Source organism: Paroedura picta, chromosome 2 (assembly GCF_049243985.1).
Source record: "Paroedura picta isolate Pp20150507F chromosome 2, Ppicta_v3.0, whole genome shotgun sequence".
In the NCBI taxonomy this organism is placed as follows: Eukaryota; Metazoa; Chordata; class Lepidosauria; order Squamata; family Gekkonidae; genus Paroedura; species Paroedura picta.
Window position 1 is genome coordinate 120029279 of NC_135370.1, and position 12127 is coordinate 120041405.

General features: G+C 46.4%; 1 protein-coding gene across 2 annotated transcripts in view; it reads left to right on the forward strand.

The window, feature by feature from the left end:
• Positions 1 to 7236: 7236 nt before the first annotated feature.
• Positions 7237 to 12127, forward strand: part of ACCS (1-aminocyclopropane-1-carboxylate synthase homolog (inactive)) — a 38933-nt gene continuing 34042 nt past the window's right edge. The window contains exon 1 of one of the 2 annotated variants that reach the window (XM_077322235.1): positions 7237 to 8320. In XM_077322235.1, coding sequence (XP_077178350.1) covers positions 7678 to 8320 — 643 coding nt within the window. In that variant the 5' untranslated portion in view covers positions 7237 to 7677. The remainder of the gene's footprint in view (positions 8321 to 12127) is intronic. The other variant, XM_077322234.1, reaches the window with a different exon arrangement.

Here is a 12127-nt window from a genome sequence, read left to right on the forward strand (position 1 = left end):
CCTTCCTTATGGTCCAACTTTCGCAGCCATACATTGCAACTGGGAAGACCATAGCCTTGACTAAACGCACTTTTGTTGGCAGGGTGATGTCTCTGCTCTTTAGGATGCTGTCTAGATTTGCCATAGCTTTCCTCCCCAGGAGCAAGCATCTTTTAATTTCTTTGCTGCAGTCCCCATCTGCAGTGATCTTGGAGCCCAGGAAAATAAAATCTGTCACTACCTCCACTTCTTCCCCATCTATTTGCCAAGAATTGAGAGGGCCGGATGCCAACTTTTGCAACCTCCTCCTTCACCCACATCAACAGGCTCTTTAGTTCCTCTTCACTTTCTGCCATTAGAGTGGTACCATCTGCATATCTGAGGTTGTTGATATTTCTCCCTGCAATCTTGTTCCCAATTTGTGACTCATCTAACCCCGCCTTTCTCATGATCTGCTCCGCATATAAGTTAAATAGGCAAGGCGACAGTATACAGCCTTGCCGAACGCCTTTCTCAATTTTGAACCAATCAGTGATTCCATGCCCGGTTCTCACTGTTGCTTCTTGACCTGCATATAGGTTTCTCAAGAGCCAATAAGATGCTCTGGTATTCCCATCTCTTTAAGTACTTGCCACAATTTGTTCTGCTTCACACAATCAAAGGCTTTAGCATAGTCAATGAAGCAGATGTAGATGTTCTTCTGGAACTCCCTAGCTTTCTCCATGATCCAGCGTATGTTGGCAATTTGATCCCTAGTTCCTCTGCTTCTTCGAAATCCTGCCTGTACTTATGGAAGTTCTTGGTCCACATATTGCTGGAGCCTAGATAACTTTGCTAGCATGAGAAATGAGTGCAATGGTACGGTAGTTTGAACATTCTTTGGCATTGCTCTTCTTTGGGATTGGAATGTAAACTGACCTCTTCCAATCCTGTGGCCATTGTTGAGTTTTCCAAATTTGCTGGCATATTGAGTGTAGCACTTTTACTGCATCATCTTTTAAAATTAACTGGCTACAAACCTAAAATAAGATTGTTAGGCTGAATATTTATGATTTTTCCAAAAAACATATAAGTATTTTCACAGACAAAACCTTGGTTCAAATCCTTGCTCAGACCATGAATCATACTGGGGAGCATTAGCCCAGTTATTCTCCCTTGGCCTAACCTACCTCACAGGGTGTTGTAGGGAAGAAAACCATTGGATTATCCAATCCATGTATACCAATCTGATAACATTGGGAAAGGATTGAAAATCAGTAAATGATGGTGTATCATGGAGATTCAACTATAATAAATGTACCATGCAGAGCTGAAATCAGCCTACCCCTGCCCTGAACTAGAATGCACAGGATCTGCACGCCAGAGTTGTTTCACCATGCCTATGGTCAAAATAATTCATACTATGGTGCTCCCTGTCAGTATGCATGGATGCCAAAGTTGGACAGTGAAGAAAGCTGATAGGAAGAAAACTGATTCATTTGAAATATTGTGTTGAAGGAGAGTTTTATGGATACCACAGGCTACTGAAAAGACAAATGTAGGTCCTAGAAATCAAATCTGAATTCTCCCTAGAAGCCAAAATGACTAAACTGAAGTTGTACTGGAGTCACTTCATGAGAAAACACGACTCATCGGAAAAGACAAGAATGCTAGGAAAGGTTGAAGACAATAGGAAAAGAGGAAGATCAAACTGAAGGCAGTAGGAAAAGAAGACTCAAGATGAGATGGACTGACTCAATAAAGGAAGATAGTCTTCAGATTGCAAGACCTAAGCAAGGCTGTTAATTATAGAATATCATGGAGGGGGTTAATTAATGGGGTTACCATGAGGCAGAAATCTTGAAGGACATTGTGCTCCCCACTTTTGAGGGAGTTTAGTTGACTTTTGCTAAGTCAGTTAAGAGCCTTGAGGTTATGATAGATCCAACTTTATTGTTGGAGAAGCAGGTTAATGAAACTGCAAAAAAACACTTTCTGCCAACTCAACCTAGCCCGTAAGATCGCTCCTTACCTTGATATGATCCACACCACTGCAACATCAAGAACTATAATGCACTATAAATAGGTCTCCCCTCAGTCTGTTTGCAGATTCCATCTGGTACAGAAAGCCACAACTCAGCTGTTATCAGGAGCTAGATGGAACATGTATTTATTTCCCCACACACTCCATTGGCTTCCCATTAGTTACCTAGCTTAATTTAAAGTATTGGCTATCACATTCAAAGCCTATAATTGAGTCAGTCTCTCTTTCTATGGAAACACCCTTCCCCGTATGCTCTACCACAACAGCTTTACTCATCTATATATGTGCTTTCTTCATTGTAGCTCCCACTTATAGGATGGCCTTCCCACAGAGGTCAGAAAGATGCCTACTTTCCTGGCTTTCTTTAAACTTTGAAAAGCTTAATTATTCAAGAGAGTTTGTCTATCCAGGTAACGGGGTTGCACGATACACAATAGTTTACAAAATTACGTGCATAAATTATACAGAACTGTGGCATATGAGGGACAGTGGTATAAACCAATGTGCGTGCTGCATTGTTTGCTGTTTCACATTAGTACTCTGCTTCAGTTCTTTCAGCTTTATGGTTGGTTCTGGATTTCTACATATCAAATCCTATTGCTTTGTTTATTAAATGTCCCATTTTGTTGACTGCATTGATTCATTCTGTGTAATCTGTCTTGAGTCCCTGTGAGAAAGGCAGACTATAAATGATGTAAATAAATAGTTCCGGAACGATTTGATGGCATGCAACAGGCAAAACATTTTTAGGAGATAGCTAGAGTTGCCCTGTCCAAAAACTGGATATATAGAATTTAGTTTCGCAGGTAAATCTGAGAATAAGGTTACTAGATATTTCCATTTTCCTACCAGTGGAACTGGTTAAATTAGCTGTTTGTTTGTTTAAAGTGAAATAATCCCTATAGAAGATTGATCTGTTTTGGAAAATGCTGGGTGGAGGAAATCCCCAGAGCCAACATTCAGGAACAACTTAACTCTTGACAGAAGGCCTTGTATTGCCAAGATCTCTTTGGCCTGTGTTTCTTCAGCTCAATCCCCAGGAAGTTCTACTGAAACTCCAAATTAGGTTAAATGTGTATTATGCTTTTGGTGGGTTCACTGTCCATTTTGCAAGGATTCAGCGCCATCTGTTGACAAATTCTTCTCACAACTGCTAAGAAAGGGTTGGATTTTTTTTTAATAAAAAGAGTTTTGCTGTAGACCAACTCAGCTTCCTATTTTTCATATCTCCTTTGAAAATACCAGAATTTAACCAATAAAGAAAGGGGCACTTCAGCTAAATAGAAAAGAGCATAAGAAACTTCTCCAGGTAAAACTACCACAATGTGACTCATACTGACTTAGTGTATCAACTAAATTAATTGTTAACATAAGAAGTGATGCATCTCCCCTTTTTTTTGGGGGGGGGGGCTTTAAAGAATCCATGCATTCCTGGAGATTTTTTGTGTGTAGGGAGAGATCACTTGGGCATGAAATTGGGGTCACTGTGGGTAGGCAGGTAGTTGTGAGTTCCTGCATTGTGCAGGGGGTTGGACTAGATGAGGTTCCTTCCAACTCTATGTTTCTGTGATTCCTTTGGGCAACCACAAGACATTTCATTCACTATTAGTTTTCAGTAGGATGGCTTTTTCTTCCCAGCATGTCAAGGGTACAAGGGAGACACTAGCCACATCCAGTGGCCTATGAAACCAGCAAAGTATTGATGAAAAGGCATTAAGATAATGGCCTCTTTAGAAAAATTCACCAGATGAGGAGTTCTATAGAACCCAAAAGCTTAAATTCTGTGGTGTGCTACTTAGTTGGACTTAACATGGAGTACCGCATGGCTTTTGTTTTAAATAACAAGAGGATCTTCCTGTTCACTAGCTTTTGCATGTTTTTAAGTGGCATGGAACCCTTTATAAGACTATATGGAAAGTCCATTTAATCTTCATCAATAGAAGGTATTTACTTATAAATGAAAAGTTCTCCCTTTGTAACTGACCATATCATGAAACATTTTACAAGACTGTAGATTAAATGATATAAGTTTCCCTCCCTGTGGAAATAGGGAAATCTATACCAGTGAATTCAAGGCTCCTTTTAACTGCAAGCAAAGAACCCTACATTCCTTCTTAGACTATGAAAGTGTGTCCCTTACTGCCAGTTATCTGGTCTTGGGTCCTATTCTTATATGGCAGCTATCACTGATAAACTCATTTGAGAATAAGTCTATTGAGAATAATAGACTAATGTGCATAGATGAAGCTGCAAGAGTCACTATATCAAGTTTTGATTCTCTCTAGACTAACAATGCCTAATATTAAAGAGTCAGATGAATAGCCATGTTAGCTGTAGTAGATCAAAATCTGAGCCCAGTAGCACCTTAAAGTCCAACAAAATTTCCCACTGTATAAGCTGTTGACCCACTGTTTGTGAGTCAAAGTTCCTCTATTCAAGGAAGATGACAGAAAGCAGAGAGCTTAGTTCACTTTGCAGATGAACTTCACGTGAGGCTTCTGGCAGACAGCGTGATGAGACCAGTGTGGTGAGGAACCCCCACTGCCAAGCCCGGGAATGACGTGAAGGCTCAGACATAGTGCTTATATGGAAGGGAATGAGCACTTACTACCATCCTCATTAGATTGCAGAGGTGAGTAGAAAGATGTTTCATCGTGACTGTGAATTCCATAACGATGAGCTCCATTCAGTCATGCATAACTGGCCCAAACCACTGCTGACCCATGCCATATGACACTGTCATAAGCTTTATAAAGTCACTGATACACACAAGTTGATATTGGTGAACTGGTGCTCCTTCAGAGGTACTCGTTGAGAGGCAGTGATTCCACTTGCACTAGGATGGCTTGGGGCACAAGATCAAGGGCCCGTCTATGCTGTTTCAAAAACTATTCTGTGCACAACAGGGGATGTGCAGGTAAAGCAAGACATTAAGACCAAGCCCTTTTATTTACAAGAGATTGTATAGCATATATGTTATACAAATTAAGGATTTGAACAACAGAGATAATAAACCCGGTAATAATTTAGAACTAAAGAAGGAGAATAATAATATGAAAGTTTGAGAAAAGATCAGTCCGATCCCCAACAAACCCACAGTATTAATTGCTTGTCTATAATTGAGAAAAACCATATTCTTAATTACATCTGGAGAACTTGCTTATGATGAGCGTCTCTAAAGTCTTAAATATCTCTGAACGTTATCCTAGTGGGAAATGAAGCATGAATGATGCTTCTTGCAGTGAGTTTCAACTATTTGTTTCTTGAATGTACCCTTGTGATAATTAGGAGTGTAGCTCATGGCATGCTGGAAAAATATCAGCATAATTTGGAAAGGCAGGCATTGGTTAAAAAGAAGGCATCTCATAAAACCTTATTGCTATGAATGCTTTGCAAGGAAAGTGTGAGAGCCTGAGAAACTGAGCAAATGATACAAGCAAGCTGTCTGATAATGCTCATGCTGCTGCACTTGGCACCTTGCTCTAGCCTTGGGCTTAACATCTGTGTGTCACATTCTCACTTTAATTCTTCCATGAAGTTCTGTTCTAGGGATGTTGTAACCACAGTTCTCTCAGGGAGGTTAGGCTGAGAGAGGGAATAGCTTCATTGTAGAGTATATATCTGAACTCTGATCACACAGACCCTAGTCCAGGGGTGGCCATAAATCTTGCCACAAAACTATGTCTGCTCTCGAGTACGCGCCTTACACAATTGCTACAAATATGGCAAGTTTCTAGTTATGTTTTCTGGCAAACTATTTAGCAAGGATATAATTCCAAAATTTTAACTGACCTCTTGTGTGCTCAGGTGCTTGGTCGGACTTTCCAACTAGGTAGAGCTTATTTTAATGTAGTATTCTGCTGATTGTGATACAACAAAAAGACTTGTGTGGCAACTCTCCTTAACTATTTTAGGCCAACAAATTCTGAGTCCAGTGGCACCTTTAAAACCAACAAAGATTTATTCAAGGCATGAGCATTTGAGTGCAAGCACTCTTCCTGAGACTATGAACTTCCATCATGACAGTGGGGATATAAAGTTAATTCTGTTAAATTAGTAAACTGTGTCACAACATCCAAATACAGCCATATGATAATTCTTTGCTGAAACAGCCAATCAGTCCCCTTGAATTCACTGTAGCTTTAATTGGTACAGAAAGTCAAGCAGTGACTCTTTCCCTAACATGGTATCTCAACACAGGAGGAAGCTACAGCAGTTGAATATCTATCAACTGTTAAAAACACAAATCTACTGTTAGAAGAAGAAAGGTGACATGTGTATTGGTTATAGTTCAAGAATATTTTGAAGGGGAGTACTGGCAACCATAAGGCATAATTTCCCTGAATATTTTACCATCAGCCTCTGGAAACTCATTGGGGGAACCAAGTTTGCAAGTGATCCCATCGCCCTTATAATGATGTAGTGCTTGAATTAGCTTTCCACTGCAACAACCCAAGAAAGGCACCTGCTTGTTGGTTTCATTCTACCTGCAGTTAACATACCAGCCTAGATGCTCCTGAAGTCAAGAAGCTTTCTACCAAAATTCATAATGTCAGTCTTGGTCATATAAGATCATTTTTTAAAAAGTTCTGAAAGTAATGAAAAGCAAGGTCCGAAGAAGAGCTCTGTGCTCAGCAGAAACCTCACTCTGAGCGATTGATAAAACTGGGATTTTGCCTCACATAACTTTCCATTTTTTCTTCAACTAGTGCACCGCAGTTCCCTTTAAGTTGCCCCAACCATCGTTCTTTTTCTTTTTGCTTTGGCCGTAGCAGACTATCCTGCTTGAAGACGGCTCTCTATTTCCCGCAGCATGTCTCCGGCCAGGCGACTGCGCGTCCGCGGCTGAGTTTTCAGCCGTGCTCCGAAGACTGCAAACGCCCGCCGGGAGCATGTCTACTTAGGAGTAAGGAGTGGACTCTGAAGGCGTCTGTGAGGCTGCACCGCCTCCAACTGTGCTGCCTGAATGCTACTCACGAGGGAGGAGATACATACAAGGGTGTTACTTCTAAGCAGCAAGGGCTTTCCAAGTCGCAGCTAAGCCGAACTGTCAAGCCCGCTATATATGAAAAGGGAAGCCCCGGCCCCTGCGGACGCCCTTGCAGCGAACGCCGAGTTCTCCGGACCGCGATTCCGAAAGGAGGGAGGGATCAAACCTGCTTCGAAGGCGGGGCCTTATTCCGCCCCGCCCCCAAAGGCATTCGTGCGCCTCCGCTTTCTTCGCTCAACCCCCGCACCCCGCTCAGTCGGGCTAGCGGGACGTGTGATTGACACGGACCAAAGTTATCCCGGAATAAAGGCAGCACGCATGTGCAATCACACCGGATGTGAACAGGCTCTCTTTGCTCCCCCTTCGCCTTCACCCGGGAGTTCGCTTAGCAGAAAGGTGGTACCCGTGCCGAGCCGTGCCAAACCGGTCCAAGCTCTGCCGGGGCCTGCGCAGACGGGAAAAAACAGGAAGGCGGCCAACAAAGGGCAGTCTGCTCTCCCTAAGCCCCGGCCCTCTTTGCACCACGCTTTAGGCGTCAGCCACACAAGTGAACTGAACCGGGTCAAGCCCGTTCTAGCCCCAAAGTAGCGTTTTAAGCACGGCTTTCCTGGGGGGTAGCTCCCCATTCCAGTTCCTCCCCCGCCCCCCGCGGCAGACCCTATTGGCCTTGTCTCCCGCAGCAGCCATGGATTTCCGAGGGAAGAAGTACGAGCGGGGCAGTAACTGGTCGGACCCGGAGGTGGTGGAGCTGCTGCACCTGTGGGCCGACGAGTCCGTGCAGGCGGAGCTGGAGAGCTGCCTGAGGAACCAGCACGTCTTCAACCGCATCGCGGAGGTGCTGCGGGACAAGGGCATCCACCGCACCGGCGACCAGTGTCGGGAAAAGATCAAGAAAATGAAGCTGGAGTACCGGCGCATCAAGGACAACAACAAAGCCCCCCGCGGCGGCCGGACCTGGAAGTTTTACGACGTGATGGACCGGGTCCTAGCCAGCCGGCCCTCCCTGGTCTACAGCGCCCCCAGCAACAGCCTGACGGCTCAACAAGTGCTCCAAGGAAGTATGGTAGAAACCTACCATCGCCACTTGGCGCCCTCGGCGGCCATGCCCTTCGCCCACCCCCAGACCCCAGAACTGATGGAGATCAAATGCGAGGAGGTGGATCCCGAAGAGCGCTGCTTGACGCCTGAGCCTCTGCCCCCTCTTACTTACCAGCAGGTGGGCTCTGCTGAGGAGGCGGAGATAGACAGGGCCTTTCTGGATAGGTCCCAGAATGACTCACCCATCTCCAGGGTGGAGATTCCCCTCGAGACCAGTGTCTCGCCTTCAGGTAGGACTGTCTGGTCCCATTTGCCAACCTCTCTTCTGCCCTTTGGAAAGATTCTGCCAGGGAGGGGGTTTTTCTTCCTCTGGGCAAAATTCCTGTGTCCCAGCGGAGTCCCTGCCCCCACCCTGTGTGCTCATCTTGTGCTCATCCAGCATGGTATAGTGGTGAAGAGCGGCAGGCTCTAGTCTGAAGAACCAGGCTTGATTCCCCACTCCTCCACATGCAGCCAGCTGGGGGGTCTTGGGCCGATCACAGTTCTCTCAGAGCTCTCTCAGCCCCACCTACCTCACAGGGTGACTGTGCTGGGGAGAGGAAGGGTTGGTAATTGTAAGCAGCTTTGAGACTTTTTTGGGTAGAGAAAAGCAGGGTGCAAAAAGCCAGTTCTTCCTCTTCTTCATCCAGGCATGGTGTGGGTATGGCTGGTATAGAGGGACCCAGCTTTACCCTGTGCTGACCAGAGTGGGGTACAGCCTGGCTTTGCCCTGCCAACCTGGCTATGGAATAGCTGACAAAGTGGAGGATGGCAGTGCCCAGCTTCATTTGGATGTAGTATGACTGGTGAGGAGGAGCATGGGTCCAATTGACTAGGCAGTGCCGTGTCTTGTACTGCCACTCCAGGCATGCTGTGGCTAGCAAGGAAGAGCATGGGCATGGCTGAGCCCAGCTTCCACCACTGGCAGCGTGGGCATAGCATGGCCTGCAAAGGGAACTGCACACAAAATTGTGCCCACGTTTGTTTCCCCGAAATGTGGCCAGTGAGGAGAGTGCTAGAATATGCAAAATCTACTAAATGCATAATTGAGGGGTGTCCAGCAGGGAATGTATATTTAGCATAGATAGGATAGGAACTTCCTGATGATTTTCAGATTATCTCCTCCAATGTCATGATTGGCTCAACAAGAGACTTCCTTGAGCACACTTCCTCCCTTCTTACCTCCAGAACGTTTGGTGATCAGAAGAATGACTGGAGTCATCAGCTAGTTAGATGGTTAGATCTCTCTCTTTCTCTCCATAGCTGTTTCTCTTCATAAAGCTATTTTGTTCTTTAGGCATCCTAGTGCTTTGCACTCTCCACATATTCACTCTGCCAACAGAGGGGAATGCTGGTGCACCAACTTGCTGCTGGTGAGGAAGAGCATATTGGTGGCTGACCTCATCTCGTGCCAGCCTTGTTGCAGTGCTGCCAGGGAGGCACTGAGCTGAGGAGGAGGGGCATGAATGCAGCGACGCCCAGCTGCACCCCAATAGCCCAGATAGCAGGTGATGGTGGCAGCTGTGCCCTGTGGTGGCTGGGATGCAGTGTGGCCCCTGAGGAGGAAGCTGGGGGCACCCAGCTTCATGTTGAGCAGATCTGAGTGTGGTACAGACTGAGCGCATAATGCGGCACTCAACTTCATGTCAGCTTTGGCACAATGTGGCTGGGGAGGAGGAGCATGGGCGCATTGGTTCCTGACTTCCCTGCCTGATCAGATGTGGGGTGCCGGATAAAAAGGAGCAAGGCAGCCTACAGTTTTGTCTGTGAGCAGGGGTGTGGGCACAGCAATGGCCTTATGTATAGGCCAGGATGCCGGTATTCAGGAGGAACATTCCCCTGTGCAGTGCTGCTGTGGAGGGGGAGCTCAGGCACAGCAATGTTCAGCTTTGCACTGGCAGCTTGGGTGCAGTGTGGCTGGTAAGGAAGACTCCAGAATGATATCCAGCTTTGCCCACTGGCAGCTTCAGTGAGGAGGAGTGCTGAAGCCCCCAGCTCCAGTCTGTCCTGACCTGGGAGGGGGGGATGAAGCCAAGAAGGAGGAGGGTCATGCACATGGCAGGACACAGCTCTGCCCTGCTCGCAGAGAGGAGCACAGGCAGGCTGATGCACAGTGTGGCCACTGAGGATCTGGCTTCATTTGAGGAGGAAAGGCAGAAACATAGTGACACCCAACTTTGCCTCTTCACACCTGAGCTGACTGGCAAGCAGGAGCCCAGCAGCCCCTGCCATTGTCCTGTACCAGTCCATGCCTAGTGTCTGTATTGGAAAAACACCTTCTGTCAGTTACTCTAAAAATGTGTTGATTACCTATAAGAATGAGGCAGTTTATTTATTCCTTTAATTTATATCCTGTCCCTCAGTATGATGTCTCAGGGTGGGGCTAATGGCATAAGCCTGGATATCTTTATACAGCTGTTACTGTATCTTTATACAGCTGTTGCTGTATAAACATAAAAGGCTAAGGCCTAAGTGGGCGGAGAGTGGGCGGGGCAGGTCTGGGTGAGGACAGACCAGAACATACCAGAGTTTCAGCCAGTTGAGAAGCGTGAGGCCAAAGTTCTGGCAGCGCCTGTCCACCCAGCCCAGCCAGGGGCAATCTGCAGACAGCACTGCCAATCTGCCCCTGACCACCACAAGGAGAGGAGGTCAGTAGGGCTGCAAGGGGGATGAGAACAGAGGCTTGGACAGGCTGTGCCAGCCCTTTTCGCCCCAAGGCTGTCCTAACTGCCGTGTCCAACTGTAACTTCCTTCACTTTGCCACAGCACCCTGACAGAGCTGGCAGGAGCCTGATGAGTGCTCCCCCTCCCTTCAGGCCTGTTCCAAAGGAGCCGGTGATAGCCCCTGACTGAGGGGAGGGAGGCGTTTCCGAGAGCAACACAGGGGAGTCTGAGGGCCTTCCTTTTGAGTGGGGGGTGGAACTTTCCCCTTCTGCCAAACAGTTGGCTGACAGGAATGCCACAGAAAAGCCCCTTCTCACTTAAAATACTGCTCCGGCCATGGGTTAGACACAGACAAGCCATGTATATTTCTTCTTTGCAACTCTCTGCAGATTTGAGGCCACAGCGTTATTCTCCAGACGAAAGTGGATGCTGTTGCGGAGGTTCTTTTGTCTCCAGTTTCATCTGCACAACAACCCTGTGCAGTAGGCTTCAAGACTTTCAATTCAACAACAATCTGTGTGGGAGGTCTTAAATGTTTCTTCTCTACCACAACCCTGTCCAAAGTAGCCCTTTCTGCCTGGGGAGCTGATCTTTATACTCTGCAATGACCTGTAATTCCAGGAGCTCTCCAGACCCTACCTGGAGGTTGGCTACCCCTGGGATGGAAATATTCCTGGAGGTTTGGAGGTGGGACTTCAAAATCGCACAATGCCTCAGAGTCCAGCCTTCAAAGGAGCCATTTTTGCCTGCAGTTGGGAGGGAGTGGTGCAGGTGTGTCCCTCCTGGGCTATGGGCTATGGCCAGCCCTTACCAGAGACTGTTTATATTCTGGGGTACCGACAGACAGACCAGCATCAGTCCTGTGAGTCTGGGAAGTGCAGAAAGATATAAATAAATATTTACAGCTTGAAACTGTAAATAGCAAACAAGTAAATGGCTAGAGAGACATGGGAACTCTAGTGACTTTTTCAGCCTTGGCCTGGCAAATAAAAAACAAGTATAAAAAACCTTACTAAGGTTAAGACTGCTGTGCACAGAGAGACTTCCTCTTAGGGTTGCCAGCTTCCATGTGAGGCTCTCTACCCCACCTCCCTCATTGGGAGTCTGCTACAGGGAGAGGAAGGGAAGATGATTGGAAGATGCTTTGAGACACCTGAGGCCTGCTGGGTCACTGCGGCCCATTCCCAGTTCTCTCAGACCTCTCACAGCCCCATATCCCTCACAGGTTGTCTGTTGTGGGGAGATGAAGGGGAAAGGTGTTTGTAAACCGCTTTGAGACTCCTTTGGATAGCAAGCAACAAGGTACAAAAATCTAGTTCTTCTAAGGAGCAACCATGAAAGAAGCATGTGGGCACATAACATTTTATCAACAGTGAAAAAATGGAGACAGAAGG